The sequence below is a fragment of the Pteropus alecto genome, unplaced genomic scaffold (genome assembly GCF_000325575.1).
Source record: "Pteropus alecto unplaced genomic scaffold, ASM32557v1 scaffold21, whole genome shotgun sequence".
NCBI lineage: Eukaryota > Metazoa > Chordata > Mammalia > Chiroptera > Pteropodidae > Pteropus > Pteropus alecto.
Window position 1 is genome coordinate 23,278,220 of NW_006436282.1, and position 24,929 is coordinate 23,303,148.

The following is a 24,929-nucleotide window of genomic DNA, read 5'->3' on the forward strand; positions in this document are numbered from 1 at the left end:
ATGGCGCCCCCCGGGGGCCTGTCCTGCACATCGTGGTGGTTGGCTTTCATCACAAGAAGGGCTGCCAGGTGAGGAAGGGACCCGATCTTGCCCCCGGCCGTTCGGGCGTCCCCTCGCCGGCGGCGCCCACCCTCCTCCATCCCCGCCGCAGAGCCCTCGGCCAGTCGCCTCAGCTCGACTCCTCTCTCCAGCTCCTCGCGCTCGCCCCACCTGCAGCCCATGCCCGCAATTCCCTCTTTCTCCTGCCCCTGAAAATTGCTTTCCAAGCAGCGGAGGAGCTGCGCGTTGGTGTGTTGGGGTTGGTCGGTGTTTAGGTTCCTTGGTGGAGGGAGAGAGTGGGGAAGATCGGCCCCACTCGCGTCCCAGTCCATCTCTGTCTCCATTGACTTTGCATGTCCACGTATAACGGGAGCCTTTAGGAAAATTCAGCACTTGGACTGCGTTTTCGAGGTCATGAGTTCCGTGGGCTTCCACACCAACGCCTAAGGTTGGTCGAAGCACATGTGGCGCGGTGGGAAAATCCACTTCCTTTGTTTATCTTTGGAAGCCCGAGAATCCGTCGCGTTAGGGTGGTGTATTGACTCCGCCCCGCCTTTCCCATTGGGCTTCGTTTTGCTATTCGATCTCGTCCAGATCTTGTTTCTGATGAGAGGTTAACCTCTCCAGCTCAGTTGCAGTAAGAGAAGGTGTGTTTACCGTGCAAGGAAATGTCATTTTTTTTTTTTACAAAGTCGTTTGTAAGCTGCTTCATAGAAATGGTAAAGGGAACAATGGTACATTTGCAGTCTGTGTATCGAAGGCCAGGGAACAAAACAGAAACAGGATTATTTAAGGGGAGTAAACACTAGAAGGCAATGATGTCATAATGTGCTAGTGAACAGGAAACTGAATTGCTTAAAATATTAAAAATACTGGATTCTACCACTAGGTAGCATTTTGCTTCTGATATTTCACAGAAAATGTAACATTTTAGAAGACTTTTTTTGGAAAAATTTAAGTTCGTTGGAGGATAATAACAAAAAAGTGATGAAGTGAAAAGATGGTTGTGTTTGCATGTGTTTTAAAGACTGCTTAACTTTAAAATATATCAAAGTCCTTGTCCCTCAGGTAAAAATGGCATAGGAAGATCCCAAGGAGGAAGTGGCATTATTCAGTGTGGTATTAAAAAAAATTCCAAGCAGCTGTAGAATATGTTTTTTAAATGTGGCCCTATATTTAGAGCTAAGAGAATAGATAGTTGCATTTTGTATAATGGCATGCAAACACGGCATTCATCATCATTAGATTTTTAATTCTTTAAAACTTCACGTCTTTGCTCTTTTTTTTTTTAACATCTTTGATCTTAATTGTCACTTTATAACTTCCTTTGGTTGTGGGTGAGGTAACTGACGCTTGGAGGAAGTAAAATGACCTTGCCGAGGTCACACTGCAAAACAGCCCGGGAGTAAGAATTGCTCTGGCACCATGTGTTGGTTCTGCTGGGCCATGTGGCATTTAGGAGTCTTTTAGGGTAAAGTAAAAAGTGGGGGCTACTTACAAACCAAACTGAGTGGGACTTTTTAAGACAAAAAAGAAGGAAATATTGGTAGGAGATAGAATAAAATCTTTTAATTTTTGCTGTCGTCTAAAGTCAAGATTAATTATCCTGTTTTGTATCTGTTTTATTGGCTAAAGTAATATAATTTATATTTCCAGAAAGGAAAGTTTTTAGAAAACAAAACGTAATGTTGCTTAGACATTAAAGAAAACTGAACAACAGATCGTATGATGAAAGAGGCACTTTAGGCAGAAGTACCACCCTGGCGTTTCTCCAGATGCGTCTGGTTTTTGGTTTCAGCACTGAGGTAAAGATGACTGGGTTTGAGGTAAAGGTTTATTATGAAATAAACACTATGCTGGGCGTCAGAAGACCTGGCTGATGTCCTGGCCTCACAGCTCCCAGACTTCCTGCAAGTCAAGATCGTTTAGTTTTCTGTACTTCATTTTCCTCTACCAGAATTCGTCATGACAGTTTTAGACCTGGCAAGGATCCTTCGAGATCGTCTACTCTAGCTCTTTTAAATTTACAGACAAGAAAACTGAAACCCAGAAATGTTAAGTGACTTAAGCATCCTTACACAGCTAATTGGCACTATCAGAAAAACCAGAGCTAAACAATAGTTTAAGTGATAAAAACACGTTTTATTAAGAAAAGCTGTTGAAATAGGGGAGAAGAGACCTCAGTACAGAACTGGGCTCAATTCCAGATACAACAAGAAAAATGGGAATATATAACCAAGAAGCAGACATGGATTGTGAAGCAGAATATACTGAACACAGTTTAAGTTAGTCTGGATGATTCTGCCTTCAGAACAAATATCACATGTTGTACTCTGGCTTCTCTGTTTATTTTAACATAGAGTGTTTTTCTTGTGCCTCTGACTCAGCTGGGCTTTTGATAGTCAGAGAGATGGAGGTGACAGAGCAGTTAGCAGTTACTTCTTAGTGTTGACCCGAAGCAAAAAAAAACTCTCTGCTTTTCATTTATTATTGCTTTTTTCTATGAACTGGGAGACCACATCTACTAAAGGTATATTAGAACTGTGAATGAAATAAAAGGATTCAGTCACTTAACTCTTACTGGTTTATTATAAAGGGTTCAACTCTGCAACAGCCATATGGAAGAGATGCATAGGACAAGGTATGGGGGAGTGGCATGGCCCTTCCATGCCCACACTGGGCACACCACCCTCCCAGCACCTCAGTGTCTTCATCAAACTGGAAGCTCCCTGAACCCCATCATTTAGGAGTTTTCATGGAGGTTTCATTGCATAGGTGTTATTGATTAAATCATTAGCCACTAGTGAACTCAATGGGCCTTCAGAGAGTTCAAAGTTTGGTCTTTCTGGGGACCAGGCCCTTATCCTGAAGCTAATCGAGCACCCCGCACCACCAGGAGTCACCTCATTAGCATAAACCCTGGTAGGGTTGAAAGGATCTTGTTATGAACAACAAAAGATGCTCCCATCTCTGAGAAATTCCAGAGGTTTTAGGAGCTCTGAGCCAGGACCAGGGGCAAAGATCACACGTTTTTATTATACCACACTTGAATAGTACTGAATAGTTTATAATGTAAAAAAAAGAAAAGAAAAATTAGAAAGAAATGTTCAACAATAGAGGATTGATTAATATGAGACAATGCTCTGTAGCCTTTACAATTGTTGTATATGTGTAGACATAGAAAAGAGTTTGTGTGAACCATTTTTAACTTGATTAGCAAGTTCAGCAGTTTCCAAATGCAGGGAGATTTGTCAGTAGTTAATACACCAGCAGAATAAAATTCTAGAAAGCTGTCAACACAATTCTAGAAAGCTGTCAACACAATACAGGCAGTGTACAATTTATGAAATAGTGTTGCAAAAGTTTTCTGTTTGAAATTCTGAATACATTTTCGCAAACTGTCCGTGTAAGAAACATCTTAACCTGTAGAGAATTTTCGTGAGTATTTGAGCCAAAACTGACAATTGCCAGGAAACAAGACCTCAGATGCTTTTGAGAATAACTTTGTTTTATGCATTTGTAATTAAGGAGGGAAGTAAGGAAGATTGCATGAGGGTGGGAGAAAGCAAGATGGGGATTGGATCACGTGATAGTTAAGATTATGTGCTCTCCTCAGGGTGGTTAGGCTTATTTCAAAGATGTATTAACTTAGATGCATAGAAACAAGGGACAGCGCTTGCTTAAGGCAAAGATCAACCCTTCACTAAAGAAGTTACAGGCCTGAGGCGTGACTGCCCACCAAGACCTGCCCAGTTAGGGATTTGTGACAGATCACCCTGTGAGGGTACTTTCCATAGAACCCCTTTTTCCTCCACAAAACAATATTATAAATACTCTAGGCCCAAATCATCCTAGAACTGCCTTAATTTTACCCAGAGAATTCTTGGCGTATATATAGTATCTGTATTTATGTTGAGAACAACTTTATGAGTTGACCACATTTTACGTTCCAACCAGAGTCACCCTAAACAGATCTTCCTTCAGCCAGCTAGAATTTCAAAGTTGCATGATAACCGAAGTTCCATGTTTTAATTGTGCCCCCCTCTCCAAAAGTCTTATTGAAATAACAGAAAATATTAGAAGCACAGATGAAATGGTAAAAACCTGGAGAATGCCAGGCACTGGAGGCACGTACTAACAACTGTTCTTTCCAGAAGACACACTGTTAGAGAGATTTCGTTGAACTTTCATTGATCAATTCTCAATCTTAAAAAAAGGTATCCGGAAATGTTGATTCCTGCCCCCTTGCCCCCTTACCAGCAAACTGTAAACTCAAAGCTACAGGTAGTGGGAGCACAGAAGCCAAGTGATGGGAGGCCAACCTAGACCCTGGCTCAACTTCTCAGGCTCCTCTGTCGGACCTCCTCTGCTCAGTTCAGTAGGGTGTTGATTTTCTTCGGGGCTCCATCGCATCACTTACCATCTATCTGATGACAAGTCCCAAATGTAAATTTCCAGTTCATTCACCAACATCACCACCCCCGACCCTCTTATGCACATTACAATTTAACAACCTGTAAATCAGAAAGAACAGGCTTATAAATCTTTCTTTTCCTCCTTTTTTCTTTTTCTCTATACCGTGGGTTTGTTGATAATGTCATGGTGTCAGTCAGCAAGTATGACTTATCCTCACTTCTGTCCAGAGTTGAAAAGCATTTCTGCCTTTCATGATAAAATGCTCCCTTTGATCAACAACCTTTGGCTAACATTCCTTACCATTTTAGGTTGAATTCTCTTACCCGCCCCTGATTCCAGGAGATGGACATGACAGTCACACTTTACCTGAAGAATGGAAGTATTTGCCCTTCCTTGCCTTACCAGATGGCGCACACAACTACCAGGAAGGTGTGTAAACACAGAGAGGAGCAATTCGTGTCAGTTTTCAATCTGCCAAGACATCTTAAATTCTAAGTACTTTGGTAAATGAAAGGACTTTGGGCTATTGTGACTTTATAAAATATTTAGATGCTTGTTTGGAGATGACGAGTCATGCACTAGAGGATCTCTAGTGCAGTGCCAGGCTTATATTGGTAATGGTTGGTGAACCTTAGCCACTGTCGCCAGGACCCTGGCCAAAGTAAGTGATTATTGGGAATAGGACGTTTGCCACTGGTAGCATTTCCTGCATTTATACTTCAGCTCCTCTCAGAGGCAAACTGAAGCACTTACCTGCACCAGCTGCAGATTGAGGCTGTGCCTGCACACTTACTAGATTGGGACACCAGCGCTCACCTGCAAAGAGCTGGTATTGCTTCTCCACTCCCAGAGCCGTTGTTATGACAGCGCTCTGCTTGTGTGCGTGTCAGCATCCTCAATGAAGGCAGTGCCGCGAAGTCAGTACTGCATCTCCTCCCGCCCTAGAAGCGGGGGCTTTAACTGGCTTAATGAAGGGCTATGTCTTAGCATGGTATTAGAGGCTCTACCAAAACACCGAGTTGAACTTGGTTTGATTATCTGTTTTCCTAATATTTAATAATTTTCGCTGAAATGAAGCAGATGTTACTATGCAGGTTAACAAAAGTTAAATATAATATTTTAACCTCGCAGATGTTTTTATTCTAACTTTTTATTATGAAAGCTCTTAAACCTATAAAAAAGTTGAAAGAATAGTATAGAGCAAATATTCCACAAATGTTTACATTTGTGTATGTGTATGGTTTTACCTGTACTTTTTGAAAGTCAGTTGTAAACATCATGACACTGTACCTCTTATTACTTCAACATGCATCTTCTAAGAATGATATCATTCCCAAGATAACTTCTAATATCATTATCACAGCGAAGAGATGTATCACTAATTCTATAATACCACCTAATATCCAGTCTGTGTTCAGATTTCCCCAGTTGTCCCAAGAATTTCTTGTACCTATTCAAGGTTCCTGTATTGCCTTTGGTTTTTATGATTCTCTACTTTCTTTTAATCTAGAGTAATCCTGTGTAAAGTATTTCCTAAGATAAGTGATTATGGTCTGAATTTGACCTGTTATAAATCAGCCTTTTGGGCTTTTCTGATGAGTAATCTGTAAAGTTGTGAGGGGAACTCTAAGAAACCAGTGATTGTGGTGCTAGAAATAAGTATGGTATGGGTTCCTTGTTACATATCATTTTTGTTTTAATACTTCATTATAATAACTTTAAATCTCATTATTTATTAATAAGAGTAATTTACTCTGGTATTTATGTTTTTCTCTGTATCTCTTAGATACTGTGTTTTTTCACTTGCCACCCAGAAATGGAAATGGAGCTACAGTCTATGGCATCTCTTGCTATCGACAGATTGAGGCCAAGGTACAGTAGTTACGATCATTAACAACAAAAAACACTCAAAAATCTTTTTTAAGTATTGACCACTTAAAGTGTAAAATTTGGGGAAATAGTCTTTTTTTAATGTGGTGCCTGTGATATTTAAAATTTTTGCAAACAGTTTGTAGCTGTCTCTCTAATAGTGCCAATTTACTCACATGGATGTTTTTTTAAGTTGATATTGATGATTATAATTACATTTATATCATATAATGTTTTATACATTGTTTTTAGATAGAGATACCTAAATTACACATTTGTCTTCAAAATACTGTATTTAAATTTCAAGATGTCTTTGAATTTTGTATTTCTGGTGTTTGGTACACAACTTAGAAAAAGGGAGTGGTAATGAGTGTTTTTTTATTTTAAGCAGCCTTTTAAAAGTAGTAGAAAGTACTTACAGTAGCTTCAGACTACTCGCAAGTTATCTTAATTATAACTAAGATTTTGATAATTCTTAACCTGCCAGCTTAATGCCTGAATTATTATAATAACACTAATGAATAAATTCATGTAAGCCAGGATGGGTAACCCCCCTTTCGTTGTGTGCTTCTGAGCAGCAGTTTTTTGTTGTTGTTGTTGTTGTTTTTTATGGTGAGGATACTCGGCATGGTAGCTTAGAGCTTTGCTTTCTTCATAAACTGTTACCTTACATGCTTTTATATGAGATGAATTGAGCCGTTGCCCTTTCTTGGAAATCTATTCCTTTTACCATCTTCTATGCCCTCCAGTGTATATAAACACTAGTAAAATTAATTCTCTAAAGCCGTTGCTGTTAACAGCAGTTCTCATGGTCTGCATAGCCTTTAAATGGCATTTCATACTACGCGTCTCCCTCACCCCTGGTCTGACCTGCTCCAGAGTATATTGGTGTTGCCCATTTCTCCAAGTCTTTCCTGCCTCATCTGATAACCAGACAGATAAGCCAGATATCAGAGGGATCCAGAGCCTAGGAGAAGGACTTCAGTTCCCTTTGAATAAGATGGAACCTGGTGAATGAATCCTGTCAATGCAGAGAGGTAGAAGACAGGCTGACTTGACTTAATGACTAGACATCAGTCAGTTGAAGGCACTGAGGCCTCTTGGTCCTCAGGACAGATCTGAGGAGATGTCAGATAATACACTAGAGCGGGGCAAGTCATTCTGACTTCCCTCACAGACTTCCCTTAAATGAAGACTTGTTTTTTATGAGCAGAGAACTGTCGAAATCTCACATGGGCATCTTATGAATCGTGGAGGCAGGATAGACTCCAGGTAGCACAGAACACCCGCCTGAACAATTGCTGACAGTTCTTCCATCTCTGGAGAAACAGGCTGTTTTTATCATCTCTTAAACTATCCACTTCTCCCCAGAAACTGTGGTCTCTGAAAGGGCTGCCCACCTTAAAACCAGAACTGAGGATGGTTCCTTTGCATTATTAGTGTGGCAGCTTACACTAAAGTATTCTCCATCAGACTGTAAGTCCCTCGATAGTAGAGATGGTCCCTCACTGTTACATTCCCATTCCCTCCCAGATTCCAGCACAAGGTGCCCTGGCCGACTGGCACTTATTCATTCAATAAATATTTTCTGAGATTGTCAATAAAAGCTCTTGAATTTAATTAACCAAGTGCAAGAAATTTTTTCTATCGAATTGCTATATTTATGTTGAAAAAATAATGATTTTTCAATATTCCAATGAAATATTTCTAATATTTCTAATAACTGTTTATAACAGGCATTGAAAGTACGGCAAGCAGACGTCACCAGAGAGACCGTTCAGAAAAGTGTTTGTGTCCTAAGCAAGCTGGTAAGAGACCACATGTACTCGTTAATGTGTTTACTATACATTCACGACAGATTTTTATTTGAGGATAAGGCATTAGGATAAGATTTATGAAAGCAATACTACATTAAAATTCAGCAGCGCTCATTATTTGTGTTCTTGCAGTTCCTCGTTGTCTGTGAGCAGCTTTGCTCTCATTTGTCCCAAAACTAGATAAGAGGAAGGAGATGTAATGGATAGGTTTTTTGGGGAAAAGGTTGACTCTTGACCAACATGAGGTAGTTGACATATTTCATTTATCCATTTTCTTTTGTTTCAAGAATTCGAATAAATATTTCACTAAAAATCAAAATATTATAATTATACTCAGATTATATTGATGATAAAGGAGTACATGGCTCTTAATACTGAAAAAATTTTGGCCTTAAACATACAGTACTGTTAAAATGTACAGCCGAAACTTATGGATTTCATTAACTAATGTCACCATAAAAAAAATAATGATTAATTTAAAAATTTTTAAAAACAAAATCTGAAAAAAAAAATTGTAGCCTTAACTTGGTCTTTAGAAACTTAAAATGATGAAAGGAAATGAGGTAATCAATTGTACTATAACTACTTTAAAATTGTTTCTTCTATGTACAATTTGGTCAGATGCATAATCATAAAATGTACAATTTAAACTTTAATTTTTGAAAAGAAATATATAACATTTCTTATTTTTCATAGCTCTCTTCGTTAAATTATTTGTGATGTTCCATTTTTATTACTAATTGGATTATAACACTTTTACCAGTAACACCAAATAATTCTACGTGTACTATATAGTACCCCAAAGTCTCTTTGTGGGGAAAAATCCTGATCTCCATCATATTAAGTACCATAGATCCATATGATTACTGAATACAAGTGTTTCTGCAGTTAACCTAAACCAAAATTGAGAATATTTCATTAGCCTACTCACCAAATGTGTGTAGGTTTTAATTATTTCTTCTGCAATTGTCAAATTTCTTATATCCAGAGACAATTTTAATGTAGTTTGCTTAATATAAGTTGTGCTTTGCAAAATAGGATTTATCTGGGATTTTATTGTGAAGCTTAAAAAAATACAAAACTCTAAATAATAATAATTTAATACCATGGGCCTTAATAATAAGATTTTGAGGATAAGGATATTTCTTCCAAGATAATAATTTTAAATATAGGGCAAGAGTAGTCTCCTAGAAAAGAAAGGGCTTATAAAGGACCCCAATATCAGAAAATTGATAAGATTGCTAATCTGATCCCTGTACAGTTTCTAAAAGGGTAACCTGAAACATATACATCAGTGAATTACTTTTTTTATACTGGGACAGATGACCAAAGAAGAGAAAGCATAGGAGTACTAGATATTAGAGCAAATGCAACAAGTCGAAAGGCTTACCGAGGAAGCATTCTTAAAAGAACAATTATAATAACAATAAATGCCACATATCAAGTACCTATATGTTAGGTATTCTAAACCAGATACTTTTTAAATAGAATTGTCATTTTACTCCTCATAACAGCAGTGAGATAACAAGTATTTACTGTTCTCACTTTATAAATATATTTCAGGGAAAAAATACATGTAACCACTAAGCGATAAAACTGGGGTAAAAATCCAGTTTTATCTGGATTTATCATGGGGGATGGGGAGAGCTAGCTCGCACAGAAAAGTTTGGTGGTTCATAGTGCATTGTAGTTTATATATTAAAATATGTTAATTTTTAAAATTTTAAAGTAGTTTCAAGTATAAAATATGTTGATTTTATCTTTAGATGATAATAATGATATATTAACAGAAATATTGAGGGGAAAATATTCCATAATTGGTTTTTTTATTTTTAATTTTTTTTTTTTTTTTAATGCCTATAGCACCCAGTCTTCCTAGGTGGTCTCCCATCCAAGTGCTAACCAGGCCCAACCTTGCTTAGCTTCCATGATCAGACGGGATCGGGCATGTTGAGGGTGGCATGCCCATAAACCTATTTTTAAATTTTATGTTAGTTTCAGGTATACAGTACATTGGTTAGACTTGTTTTAACTAATTAGAATATAAAGCATTGGTCTCTGCATTCTAAAAAGGACATAAAAATCAGAAAACATCGAGAAAAGAAGATTAAGAATAAAAGCATGAAAACGGTAGAAGAAGGCCTTAAATAGGAAAAATAAGAACTAAGGAATAACTTTGTTCAAGTATACAAAAGAATATTATGATAGAGGACACAGACTAATTGTTCTGAGCCTCTGTAGGGGACAAAAAAGGGAAATGAACTTAAATTTAATTATGAATGTTGAACTAGATATAAGAACTAGCTGCTATAAGGATGATTAAATGCCTCTACAAGTCAGCAGAACAGCGTGCAGAATTAAAATATGTTTTAAATTATGATAATAATAGCTAATGTTTAAGTGCTTTCTGTGTGCCAGATACTCCACTAAGTGCTTTTCCCTGTGTTATTTAATTCTGAAAACAACTCGGCCAGATGCTCTATCTCTTCATATACCCATGTTCACATCAGCAGGCAGGTGTGGAGAGGCGAAATGCCCAGAGTTACGCGGCTGGGTGACGGAGCAGACCCAGGGGGTGTGTGCCCATACTCTCAACCACTGCACTCTGAGCGTGTCAGATACTTTTCAACTGCAGCCAAAGAGCTAGAACAAGTGACTTAATAGCTTTCATCTGTGAATAATAAGATACTAAAGTTGAGAGTTATTTTTTCTTCCTATTCTCTTTAAGAGGTTGTGAGATGTTACTATTATCAAACTAATGGTAATTTTTTTTTCTTTAAGCCTCTCTATGGCTTACTTCAAGCAAAACTTCAACTCATTACACATGCGTATTTTGAAGAGAAGGATTTTTCCCAAATTTCCATTCTAAAGGTAACTTTATATTCCTCTATAGATGTGTTTGGCCACAAAGAAGACAGATTTGTGAGTCAAGTAGATCTCAGTAATATTGTGATAAAAGATAGTCATTTATTAACTTAAGAAAGACATTCTTCTTTGAAATAACATTGGAGGCCAGAGATCTGCCTAAAATGTACGGTTCATACTTATTGCATTTAACCAAACTGTCATTTATTAGAAAATAATGACTACAAATGCCTATAATTACTACAAATGTTTCTATTAATAGATATGGCCCTTTTGCAATGGCATCGCTTCTCTAAATTTGCTTATCTTCTTAATATACTGCACAGTATGTTTATGTATCAAGTTTCTGGTCCTAACCCCCATAGCAGAAAAAAACAGAAAAACTACATGACTATTTTACTGAAGATGGATAACATGCTTTCTCAGGGTTCCATGAATGTATAGAACGTGAATCTCCCCTGGATTCTAGTGAGGGTAGGACAGTTAGCTATTTAGCCAAGAAGTAGAGGGAATTTATCCTAGGAATCCATACCACCATGTGAGTACATCAAGATCTACAACGTAGAGGAAGAGCTGGAGGGAGTGCTGGCAGCTGGCAGGGTTCCAGAGAGACCTTGATAGTTTCTAAATTTAGGGCCTGGCAAAACAAACCGTCTCAATTAAAGAACCATTTTTTTCCTGATCATCATATCTCTAATTCAGTGTGTAAAATGATAGTTAAATGTCTAAACTGATTCTGTATTTTATAGGAGCTTTATGAACACATGAATAGTTCCTTGGGAGGAACTTCTTTAGAAGGATCCCAAGTATATCTTGGTAAGTAGCCTTTTTACAAGTCAGAAGTACCTTCATTCCTTGTTGTTTGGCACACTGAATTACATGTAAAACTTCACGATCAGAATTACATTTCTATATAGGATCTAAATCCTTCAACGTTCGATGCTGCTGCTGCTGCTTTAAATATCTTCTTAGACAGTATTTATTTCTATTGACAAAGATGATAACCTACTTGTGCCAGTATTCACAACTATTATGTGAGGCACATTTCTTCTTTTCAGAATAGTAATCGAAGTCTTTTGCTTTTCCTTACATTAGTGCTGACCAGGCTAATTTCTTGTCATAATAGAATGGGGGGAGCAAGAGAGAGAGATCTGCTTAGCTCTTTTTATGCTAAGATTTTATCAAGTTGGGAGTTTTGTTGAATTTATACTATTTGACAACCCAGAATATATATTGGTGTCCAAGGTACTCAGTAGGCACTCAGTAAATAACTTTTTCATGATTAAAAAAAATTTTTAATCACGTAGTGATTTATACTCAATAAGTAGCCAAACTGGTAGTTGACTTTTGCAATCCTGTGTGCAGTGTAAGCCGGTTACAAACCTCCTATTCTGAGGACATATTTTCTCTAAATTATCTTCTCTTGTCCATGGCAAATAGTCAGAGAAGACTGCGATTCAGGAATACCATCCTATGGAGTGCAGTGACTGAAAACCATGTTTAAATGATTGACTGCCACTGGAGTATAATTTTCATAATTCTAAGCTTGTATAATTTGTAAAATGTTTGTAGAATGAGGAGAAGGTGTTAGAGCTGCACTGTCCACAACAGTAGCCACTAGTCACCTGTGCTCTTTACATTTAGATTAGAATTAATAAAAATTAAATAAAATTGAAAAGTCCATCTGTCAGTCACACTTGCCACATTTCAAGTGCTCGTTGACCACATGTGGCTACTGGATCGGACAGTGCAGGTTTAGACACTTTCATCATTGCAGAAAGTTCTGCTAGACAGTGCTATGTTTAACTATTAATAGTAACTTGATAAATTCCAAGTACATCAAATACTAATAAATGTTTTAATATTTGCATATTCCATATTCCCACATTTTTTTTTATTGCCTTTCCTTTGAGAGTAGAAAACCTTTGTTTGCCAAAAACAGTAGGTTGTAGTTATAGATTAACTTTTTTGTTAACATTGTAGGTCTGTCTCCTCGAGATCTTGTGCTTCATTTTCGACACAAGGTATGATACCTTATTTAATTTATGATCTACTAAAATTGTGTTCATTTAACTGGGCAAATTCCATGTGCTACGCAGTCAAGTGCGGATTGTGGCATAACCATGTCTTAGTTCTTCTAAGACATCTCTCAATGATACAGTCAAAAGTGTCGGTAGTGCTTGTGTGATAGAAATTTCTAAAATGCCACCTGTTTATTTTTATGCAGGACAGAATACTTTTTTCTATTGTCTTTGTAATTTCGGAGACCGTGAAATTAGAGTGGAAAGAAACATGTTGTAATCTTGCAGAATGTTTTATATGTTGCCCTGAGATGGAAAAACTTTCCAGCGAAATATCTATATTTATGCCTTCTGACCTTTATTACTAAAGCATATCTTGGCATATACACATTGATCATTCATTTAATGAGCATTTACTGAATATCTGCTGTGCAAATGCTCTGGACATATTCAGAAATAAATGAATAGCTCCTGCCCCTTTAAAGGAGCTTTCACTATGTCAGGCTAAAATGGCACAACTCCTCCAGAAAGCACATTTTAGAGATTTGAGTGGTTCTCACGTTTTCTAGAGGACACATAATATTTCTCAGTATAAGTTCATAATTTTCAGTGTATTTTTTAAGCACTTATTTATTGATTAAATGATATATGGTTATGTTCGAAGAGGAAAAAAGGCAAATAAATGAATAATAGGCTTGTGTTTCTTGTTTTAATATAACATTTATTTATTTTTTTCATTAGGTCTTAATTCTGTTTAAACTAATTCTTCTCGAAAAAAAGGTGAGATTTGAAGGAATGGACTATTTCACATTTATTGACATTCTTTAAATACTATATAAAACTAAAACTAATGGTAAAGTATAAATTAACTTTTTTGACTATCAAAATGTTGTGAACTGAAGTCCATGTTTTTGTTCACTATTATAGAAGTATAAATTCATGCAATCTTGGGGAAAGTTTGACAGCATTCAGTTATCAGAATGGTGTTTGGTTGGGTTTTTTTGTTTTGTTTGTTTGTTTTTTTAATTTTAAAAGAGTTTATTTGAGCCAAACTGATGCTAGACATATGCCAGGAGCAAAATTTCACATGCTCTCCAGAATGATTTTGACTGCCGGTAACAGAAAACCCAGTTTAAACTGTTTTAAATAACAAAGTAATATAGTGGCTTCTTTCAGACTTCAGGGCTGGTTGACTGAATGGTTCAACAGTGTAATTAAGTACCTAGATTTTTCCCATCTCTTTGCTCTACAATTCACAGTGCTAGTTTTTTCCTAAGCCTGGCTTCCCTCTTGGTATCGGATAACTGTCAAGAGTAATCGGGTTATATACTTCCTCAGTTATACCTAGTGGCAGAAGCGAGAACTCTTTCCAGACTATTTAGTAAGAACCCTTCCTTTCAGTTTGTTCGGGGCCTCTGAGGCCATCTGCTTACCCTGAAGCAGTAACTGTTCCCAGAGTGATTGGCTTCTACTTGGGTTCCAGACCACTCTCTACTACAAAGGGTGGGATTGCCATGATTTTAGACCAGATTTGTATCAAGGATTTTAGATCAAGGTTTGCAAACTAAGCCCCAGGGCCAAATCTGGCCCACCAAGCTATTTTTATAAATAAAATTTTATTGGAACACAGTTACACACATTCGAACACTTTTGTAGATAGCTGCTTTTGCACTGCGGTGGCAGAGTTGAGTAGTGCTCGAGAGACCATATGGCCAGCAGAGGAAAAGCTCTTCCTATCTGACCCTTTATAGGAGAAGTTTGCTGACCTCTGGTTTAGACTAATCAAGAGGCTTCCCTGTATCTGGGACCAGCCATTTTTATATCCCATATTACTGTGCTCAGTGGAGTAGGGTGGGACGAATGTTGGAAAGTCAGCCATTCACAATATCCAGTATGGTTCATGACCTTAAAATTTTTATTCCTTTTGCCCGATAATTCTCCTCTTAGATAAGAGTTTTATCCCAGAATTAATTTGAGTTGGACGCAAAGCACTGTCTAAGATTAATCACAGAATCATTTTTAAGAATGAATTTTCAGTGAATAAGTAATGGTTTATATTGTATACTGTATATAATTCCAAACAACAGATTCTGTGATTTTTAATTGTTGTAAAGATGTTTTATGTCATATTAAGTAAAAAAGTTTGTCCAACTACATATCAAGCCATGATCCCAATTTCATAAATAAATGTGTATTTTTTGAAAAGAGACTAGAAGGAAAGACATCAATAGTTTGGTGAGAAATAGGTTATATTTTTAAGAAGGAGATACTTCTCTGTGTTCTAGTTTCTGTAATGACTATGTATTCCTTCTAACAGAAAAAAAAATAATAAAAGAATGAATCTAACATATACTAGTGCAATGTTTAACCTTTTAAAAAATATTTTAGTGTTGTAAAATACACAAACATAATTCACCATCTTAACCATTTTTAAGTGTGCAGTTCAGTGGTAATAAGCGCCTTGTTGTGCTGTCATCACCATCCACAGAACTTTTCACTCTGTAAAACCGAAACTCTGTACCCATTAAACGATAACTCCCTGGTCTTCCCCCGCCATCCCCTGGCAACTGTTCTTTTACTTCCTGTCTTTACGACTAGTTTCCTCATACAAGTGGAATCATACCATACTTGACTTTTTGTGACCGGCTTATTTCACTTAGCATAATGTCCTAAAGGTTCATCCACATACAACATGTGTCAGAATTTACTTCCTTTTGAAGGCTGAATTATGTTTCATTATTTGTACGTACCACATTTTTTTAATCCATGCATTCATCTATGGACACTTGTGTTGCTGTCATGAATAATGCTTCTATGAACATGGGTGTACACATATCTCTTCAAGACCCTGCTTTCAGTTCTTTTGGATAGAAACCCAGAAGTAAGATCGCTGGATCATATGGTAGTTCTATTTTAAGTTTTTCGAAGAACTATTATACTGTTTATAATGGCTGCACCGTTTTACATTCCCACCAGCAATGCACAAGGGTTCCAGTTTCTCCACTTCCTAATCAACACTTGCCATTTTCTAGTTTTTGATAGTAGCCATCCTACAGGTGAGGCAGTGTCTCCTGGTTCGATTTGTGTTTCCTAATGATGAATAACACTGACATCATTTCATGTGCTTGTTGGCCATTTGTATATCTTTCTTAGAGAAATGTCTGTTCAGGTCCTTTGCTTATTTGTTAATCAGGTTGTTTGTTTTTTTGTTGTTGAGTTGTAGGTTTCAAACTTTTTTATTGCAACCCATAATAAAAAATGTTTTACATTGCAATATAGAGCAACGTATCTGAAACAAAAGCTCTGCAAAATAATGCTTTAGCCTAGACACATGCAGTGGCATTTATGAACAAGTAAACTTTATGTAATGTGGCAAATCAATCAGGGGTACATTCTTTGAATGTTGATTTGATAAAGACATCTTTTAACGCAACACTTGGTTTCTATACATGGGTGCTGTGCTGTCAAACAGCAGTTTAGTGTCCCTAAATGATTTGTTAAAAAAGGAAAGACATCTCACCTAAGCAAATCTCATGCTTGTTTTTTCAACTAATGTGATTATTACCCATGTTAGTTTTAGTGTCATATCTAACTGAATCCTGTTTCTGATTTTTTTTGCAATTGTTATTTATGAAAAATGTCAAACATAGAAAAGTTGATAGAATAATATAAGGAACATTTTCACATCCTTAATCTATATTTACCAGTTAACACTTTACCACTTTTGCATTACATTGCTTTAGACTGTTTATTTTTCCCCTTGAATCATAATTTTAAAGCAATTTGTAAATATCATAATACTTTATACCTGAATACTTTAGGATATATTTCTTAAGTATAAGGATATGTGTCTACATAACCTAAACAGCATTTTCACACTCAAGAAATTTAACATTGATACAATGAATGATTTCTAATGTATATAGTCCATTTAAAAATTTCCCCGGATGTCATAATGATGTCCTATAAGTCAGTTGTTGTTTTGTTTTTTTTCAGTCTGGAGACCAAGGATCATGTATTGCATTGTTAGCTTTCTTTAATGCCAAACAGTTCTACCACCTCACTTTTTTTTTTTTTTTTTTTTTAAGAATACAGACTAGTTGCATTATAAGATTAGATTTGTCCTATTGTTTTCTTGTGGCTGGCTTTAGGTTAAACTTTTTTGGCAAGAATGCTGTAGAGGTGTTGGTGTGTCCTCAGGCATCGCATCAGGAGGCCCATAATTGTTTGATCATTTGATTAATGTAGTGGTTGCCAACTTTCTTCATATTAAAATACTTGTTTTGCCCTTTGCAATTAATAGGTAATCTGCAGGATGATAAATTTGCATCTGTGTGAATATTCTGTTGCCCAGCAACCTTTCACAATAGTTTTAGCATCCGTTGGTATTTTTACCTGAATCTGGGTGGATGCTTGGTGATTTTCTAATCCTCTCATTAAATCTGTACCTATTAGCTGTTATTCTTCTATAAAGAAAAGTTTCTTTCTCCTCTTTTTTTCTTTTTTAAGTATCACATGGTCTCAGGTTTTCTAATTTGATTTTGATGGACTCTCTTTTAGGTTCTCTTTTATATTTCTCCAGTGAATAAATTGGTGGGTGCCCTGATGACTGTGTTATCCCTTTTTCCAGGTGAGCGAGTAGCAGTATCTACTGTTTCTTTTGTTTGACTAGTACTGGAACTTCTCAATAAAAAAAGCGTTTTCAAGGATAAACTCATTAGGGTTAACATTTCTGTTTTAATATGACATTTTCATTTTGACAATAGTTTTTTTTATCTGAGATTTTCTTTTTTTTTTATTAGAATGTGTACAAGCATAACTTATTAAAATTTTTATTGGAGAGTTCTATTTAGAAGGGAAGCTACAACTCTTATTTGCTTCCACCTCGTTAGAAGCCAAGCTGTTCTCCAATGTTTTATGTTTTAGGCATGATCGAACATGGTCTCAGTGACTGTTCCCAGTACAGACCCCGAAAGAGTATGTCTGAAGATGCTGGACTTCATGAAAGTAATCCCCCTGCAGATGATTTTGCTTCTGTGTCTGCTCCTAACATTTCAAACACCAACTCGGAAACTGTCAAGAAATTTATGACACGAAACCACGGAGGAGATGTGGCCATCAAGACTGAAGAACCTTTGTTCCAAGTAGAAGCTGACAGCAGCAAAGGACAGGAACTCAGTGATACCAATCAATATTTGAAACCTCCTTCTCGTCCATCTCCAGAGTCTTCAGAAAGTGACTGGGAGACCTTGGATCCTAGTATCTTAGAGGACCCCACCTTGAAGGAAACGGAACAAGTGGGGTCAGAACAGACAAACTCTTTTCCAAAGGAGTCAGTGCCCTCAGACAGCCCTCCGATTACTGTACAGCCTCAAGCTAATACGGGCCAGGTGGTCCTCATACCAGGGCTGATTTCCGGTTTGGAAGAGGACCAGTATGGCATGCCTCTAGCCATCTTCACAAAGGTAAAGTGTAATGTCCTTTATTGAGCCCCTAAAGAATCCGACAGAATCCTTTTAGAATTTAACCGTTAGTGTTGAGCACATTTTCAGGTCTGAAAATTTTCCTTGAAAACTAAAATACATACCAAATGTATCATGCTGTGGTGTCTGTGCCCATAGTGTAAGGCTCTAGGGTTACACTAATTCACAGAGTTTTCACTGGAAAAGTTTGGAAGCTTAGTAGATACCAGCCATCACTACATTGGGTCTGTTTTTAATCATTCAGGTTTATTTTTGAAAAAGGATGAATTGAGAAACGCCAGATAGTCTTAATTTCACTTAATGAATATATAAAAATACTACAATTCCAAAAGCTACAAATTTATGAGGAAAAAAATGCTTAGATGGATAACTGAAATATTATGCCTTATAACGTGGAATAGAGTGCTTTGGTTAACTTTCCCTAAAATTGTTTTAATCTTTTTATGAAAACCCATTCAAAATGTATTTGTAAATTTTTAAAATAAATTAAAACACAACATAGTAAATTAATTTGAATCTTTAATTCGGGGTCTTATATCCCAGGATATCATTCGTTAATGTCAGTAATACATTATGATTATAGAAGCTACGTTATTTGGATTTTTTTTTTTCATCCTATTCAGGAAACACTACTTATTTTATTGCCATTCTTGAATTATTTTTCAAAATGGAGCAGAAAAATAGAAATTCCATTTCATTCCTTAGTCAACGAGTATTTCTTGTCTTTATTTGTGCCAGGCACCGTCCTAGGCTCTAAATTCTTGCGTTCGTGATTTTGCATTCCACCATGAAAGACAGGTACATCTTTCCAAGAGCTAGAGCAAAGTCTTATGTTTTTCTCTAAATAACGTCTTTTATGCATGAAGTAAAACTTTATAGGGAAAAGGAAGATGGGGAGTATAGACTGGACCGTGTCTTTCTTCTTCCACCATACTCTACGATTAATTCTTTCTGGGTTTATCCAGCTTTGCAAATAAGTACTTGCTCCAAGTTAGTATCGCCACGTAATTAACAGAGAATGCTGTCTTTGATCCCTTCGTGGCCTGTTGGGGGACTCTGAATTATCCTAATCGGTTACACGATTGAACCCAAGCACAATTTCTGAAAACTGGGATTTAGGAACCTGGGGAAAGAACTCAGAGTTCTCAAAAGACCAGGTATAGTCAGTAGCCATGAATTGTGGGTTTTCCAAAGTCACATGTGGGTGTCATGACTACCTATACTTTTTGGGGCCCTTACTTTGCTGTCCCCCCTGGACTTCCCCACCTCTAATTGTTATCATTGTGGGGTTATCATTGTGGAGTTATCGAGAGAGAGATTAACTGGGGAGGGATTTTGTTTTTGTCAGTGAGGTTGCTGAATTAAAGCATTGTAAACATACATTTGGTGCTGTCAATAAACCATGTTGACTGAATATTCTATTTGTGCTCATTATACCAGTACTAAATATATGACTGGCTTACCACCATCGTGATGGTAAATAAAACGTTTTTCTGTATGTTTTATTATGTACTGATTAAAATCTAATTTGTTGTTTAATCACATTTTCAAATACACATGTCGATTCTTTCATGTTGGTAACTTCGGAATATGCAATATTCTTAAAAGTGAATAGTCTTCAGACTCTTTTTTTCTTGAAGATCTTAAAATGCTTGGGGATTAGGTTAGCAGACAGCTTGAAAAGTAATTTCAAAAATAGCCAGAGAGAAGCTTGGGTGCCTGGAGAATACTGCCGAAGTGGCACAGTGAGCCTTGAAGAGAATAATAAGCCGACTGGTCTCCTGACTCGGTATATGAATAAATGGACACAGACTTCTGCATGATAAAACAGTTATGTCCGGAAGAGTCTCCCTGTCTCTCCAGCTTTCCAGGCTCTCTGGTACTTGAAATTGCCTGAGGATGATGCCTTCATGTCAGTCTTAGAGGTTAGGCTTACTATGTAAATGCTCTCAGTAGCCGATTCTAAAACATGCTTGAGCCTTTGCAGGGAGCTGATTTAGGAAGTGTAAGGAAGAAGCTGGGGTGCTGAGGGAGAGGAGATTGGCTACTGTCGGGGTTTGTAAAGTGGTGGTGACAGTTTCCACTCCCACAACAGTGCATGGGGGTGCCCCCTTGCCCCACCTTCTCATTATACTTGCTGTTGTGAGACTTTTTAACATAATTTAGCCAATCCGATGGTATCTTGTAGCTTAGTTTGCATTTTTTCAGTAATCACTGTTGAGGTTGAGCGTCTTTTCCTATTCTTGTTAAGCATTTGGATTTCCCTTCGGAGTACTTGTTCAAAGCTTCTGGATTGTCTCCCTTGTCGTCAATGATTCGTCGGACTTCATATATTTCAGATATCTTTTCTGTTGATGGATCTTTTATCTTATGGGGACTGCTTTGGCGGTCTTAAATTTAAGAAACCCTCCCCTACGTCAAGGCCATAAAAAGTCTCCTAAATTATCTTTTAAGCTTTATAGTTTTGACTTTCACATTTTGGTTTTTACCTACCTGGAATTAATTTTTGCGTATGGTCATGTTACTGGATTTTAGTTGTTGCTCCGTGGGCGTGTCTGTCCCTGGGGCAGTCCCACACTGTCAGGCGGAAAAAATGCTTCCCCTCTTGTTACTGTTCTCAGGAGTTTTCAGCTCTTTGCATTTCCACATTAATTTTAGGATCGACTTAAGTTCCTAAGTTGCGATCACACGAGTTGAGATTTTGATAGGGATTACCTTTAAATTCTAGATCAGTTTTGGAGAGAACTGGCATCCCTATGATACGGAGGCTTTCAATCCATGAACATGCTCATCATCCCTGACCAGAGGCGAGATGAGAAAATGACATTTGGTCTTGATCATGTCGCAGCCCTTCCAAGTGGCAGAGAAGAAGGCACACAGTGTCTCCCAGATCTACCAAGCCGAGATGTGGGTTTTAATTGTGGCATAGAACAAAATCCACCCTTTTTAGTGCACGGTTTAGTGGTGTTAAGTTACGTGCACGTTGCTGTGCTCCAGATCTCCAGAAGTTTTTCATCGTGCAAAACCGAAACTGCAGACCCATGAAATGACAACCGCCATCCTCTTTTTACCCCAGCCCCTGGCAACCACTGTTCTTTCTATTTCTATGAATTTGACTACTTCAAGTAACTCATATAATGGAATCATACAGAATTTATCTTTTTGTAACTGGCCTAGTTAACATAATACCCTCAAGGTTCATCCATGTTGGAGCTTATGACAGGATTTCCTTCCTTTTTTAAGGCCGAATAATTGTCCATTGTATGTATCTACCACATTTCGTTTATCCACTCATCCTTCAATAGACATTCAGGTTGCTTCCAAATATGAGAGGTAAAGTACCCTACAAAAATGGAAAGTGGGGGGTGGGCTGGGTGTGAAGGGTACGAAAAGACCCACGCCCCTGCCGTCGCTGTATGTTAAGGACTTGTAAGGGATTTAGGCTAAACCGATCATCATTAAAAGCAATGATGGCAACATTTTAAAGCTATTTTGAACTACTATTGTAAATAATTTTATAAACATGTAATACTTTCATACGGTTCAATATTCAAAAGGTTCCAAAACGTCTGTGATAAAAAGTCTGCCTCTCATTCGTTCCCGTTACTCATTTGCCTTCTCCAGTGGCAGCCATCATTAGCGATGTCTTTTGTTTCCACCTGGGGGTATTTTATGCACAAATACATGCATAGATATGTTCTCCCTCCCTTTTCACACAAATAGTAGCAGACTAGACCTGTTTTTATGCCCCTTATTCTTTTTTACAAAATATCCCGTGGAGGTGAACTTTACTCTTTGACACAGCAGGGTGTTCCATTGTATAGATGAACGTTTATTCAGTTCCCTGTTCATGAATAATTAGGGTTTCCAGTCTTTTGCTATAATAAACAATGATGCACTAAATAACTTTTTACAAATCTCACACGTGATTTTTTAGGAATGCATTTTTTCATATTTTAAAAAAACTTTGAACTATTGATTTTTAAAAACATACTTCTGAGTTTTCACGATTTTATAGACTTAGCAAAGATTTCATTGTTGACAATAGACTTTCCCTCTCTAACAGTATCAGTGATGCATGTAGTACTATGAGCAATTAAATTCTTTTTTTTTACTAATTTGCAAAAGAAATCTTTTGTACAACTGGCAGGTTTCTCAATTCTGGGGTAGTAAGTTTTCTAGGGGCCACGTCAAGTTTGAAAGCACATTCAATATTGTAACATTTGTATTTAGAAACATGTAAGTGGGAAAAGGAGGTTTATTGTTTTTAAATTCATAGTACACAAAGCAAAGCAACCAGCTGTTTTGACTGAGTGATTCTGAATGAGTGAGGAGCAGGGGTCCTTCCAGCCGTTAGTCACAAAGGGCATGGGTCGAGACGTAGTATACTAAGTATCTCTAGTGCATAGATGGGGATTACGCTTTGCTGCTTCTCTTAGTGTTTTGTTGAGCAGAGGAAGACATGTTAAAATTAAGAATAAAACCAAATTGCTAGACCTGTATTCCAGCTTTTGAAAGTCTCTCCATAGTAAGTGTTTAAACAGCCACCTGTTAGGTACAAGGCACATCCGAGATGCAGTGAGGAACATGAAGTAGCAGAAGGGGTAATAGCACCTGCCCTCAGAGACTCATCTTGTGCTATAAAGAAGGCATCATCCAGATAACGGTAGTTCAGTGTTGTTTTAAAAAGTGATGGGAGATAATTAATTAATTTACTAATTAATGGAACTGACATAGAACTTGAAATTGAAAACAAGTTTGCGGGTTCAGCAAGTCTGCCCTCTTGGCTTCACACACAGATTGTGCCACTTTGTGGGAAATCTGTCTTGATTTAGAATCTTTTAGCAGAAATTCCATTTCCTCCTTCGGGGCATTCTGTGTATTTCACTGCCTGCTGAGGTTTGGCAATTCACCTCGTAATTTTTAGAGCAGTGGTGTTTTCAAATACAGTTCAAATGGAAATTAATTAAATACACTACTGCCAATGTCATTTTTGCCTTAAACATTTAGGCGGAGAGATCTTGAAATATTTTTGCATGATTTTTAACAAGGGGGCTCTAAAACAAATGCTATACAGTGCTTTGCAGTTCTCCTAATAGTACATCGGGGTTGTGTGTGCAGATCGCGTGCATGTTAAATTTTTACTGGAAGAACTAACAGCTTTATAATTAACAAAATGCTTTGTAATGAACTTAGTACTTAATTTTCTAAATGGAAAAAGTCCAGTTTGTTAGCTACCGTGGAGGCTTTTATGTTGAACAGAGAACACAGTGATCAAGTGAGACCACCTTCATGGTAGACCCCCTTGCTAAGACTGAACATTTGTGAAGAAGGTTAGTGATTGACTGACCGCATTCAACACCTGAGGTTCCCTTGAAATATTGTTGCAAATCAGTGATCAGCGGCATTAGGGATGGCGTGGAGATGGGAGAAATTTGGAGGTTTCTTTTCCGACTATTAGCTCTCTAGGCTTGAAATGAGAGGTGACTGTTCCATCACTTTTCTAATATTTTCTGTCACTTTCGTAATTCTTAGGGATATCTGTGTTTGCCTTATATGGCACTGCAGCAGCATCATCTTCTCTCTGATGTCACCGTTCGGGGATTTGTTGCTGGAGCTACTAACATCCTTTTTCGGCAACAGAAACACCTCAGTGATGCCATTGTGGAAGTAGGTTTATGTGTGAGTGTGTGTCCTTGACACTGCTGGTCTCTGTTTTTCTTTCTTAAATGGAATTACGAGGGCATGGTAATTACACTCATAACGGTAATCATCGCTTCCCATGCCAGGCATTCTAAGCGCCTCGAGCACATTAACTGATCTGATTTCTCGTAACAACCTGGATTGTTACCATTTCCCTTTCATGCTTGTGGCAGTGAAGGAACTGAGAAATCAAACAGCGAGTGTAGTGGGCGAGCCAGGACTTCAGCCCTGGCAAGCTGGTCCTACTAGGATGTTAACGATTCAAATGTGTTTATCATTTATATAATTTAAATCCTTCTAGCCTGTTTAATATGCCTCTGATATCAAGAAGAAGAAGCTAGAGATAAAATTAGACATTATCAATATATAAGAAATTTAAATTATTTATTCAACTTTACAGGTAAAGTAATTTTTTTAAAAAAGGGAAATTTAAGCCACCCTAAGGTTTTGGTACTTTCTGTTATAAAACCTGCTTTCTGGGACATGTTTGCAATATGTAAATGAAAAATCTGGGGTTCAGATCTGTATATATGATGATCCAAATTTTGAGGAAGAAAAAATATATACATACCTTCCAAGGCAGGCAGATACAGGTGAGAGGACCACGGAGTTGCTTCAATATGATTGGTCACGTTCTAGTTCTGAAGTTGCCAAGTTCATGGGTATTTGTTATGATTATGCTTCAATACTAATGCATAAGTTACATATATTTCTTA

General features: G+C 37.3%; 1 protein-coding gene and 1 pseudogene across 1 annotated transcript in view; one reads left to right on the top strand and one right to left on the bottom strand.

The window, feature by feature from the left end:
• Positions 1 to 2: 2 nt before the first annotated feature.
• Positions 3 to 24,929, top strand: part of AVL9 (AVL9 cell migration associated) — a gene marked incomplete at its 5' end in the record, with an annotated part of 38,470 nt that continues 13,543 nt past the window's right edge. The window contains 11 exons of the mRNA XM_006912114.2: positions 3 to 68; positions 4,764 to 4,884; positions 6,242 to 6,327; positions 8,061 to 8,132; positions 10,923 to 11,012; positions 11,756 to 11,822; positions 12,990 to 13,030; positions 13,769 to 13,807; positions 17,588 to 17,657; positions 17,954 to 18,492; positions 24,046 to 24,180. Coding sequence (XP_006912176.1) covers positions 3 to 68; positions 4,764 to 4,884; positions 6,242 to 6,327; positions 8,061 to 8,132; positions 10,923 to 11,012; positions 11,756 to 11,822; positions 12,990 to 13,030; positions 13,769 to 13,807; positions 17,588 to 17,657; positions 17,954 to 18,492; positions 24,046 to 24,180 — 1,326 coding nt within the window. The remainder of the gene's footprint in view (positions 69 to 4,763; positions 4,885 to 6,241; positions 6,328 to 8,060; positions 8,133 to 10,922; positions 11,013 to 11,755; positions 11,823 to 12,989; positions 13,031 to 13,768; positions 13,808 to 17,587; positions 17,658 to 17,953; positions 18,493 to 24,045; positions 24,181 to 24,929) is intronic.
• LOC112479928 lies at positions 9,996 to 10,114 on the bottom strand (annotated as a pseudogene).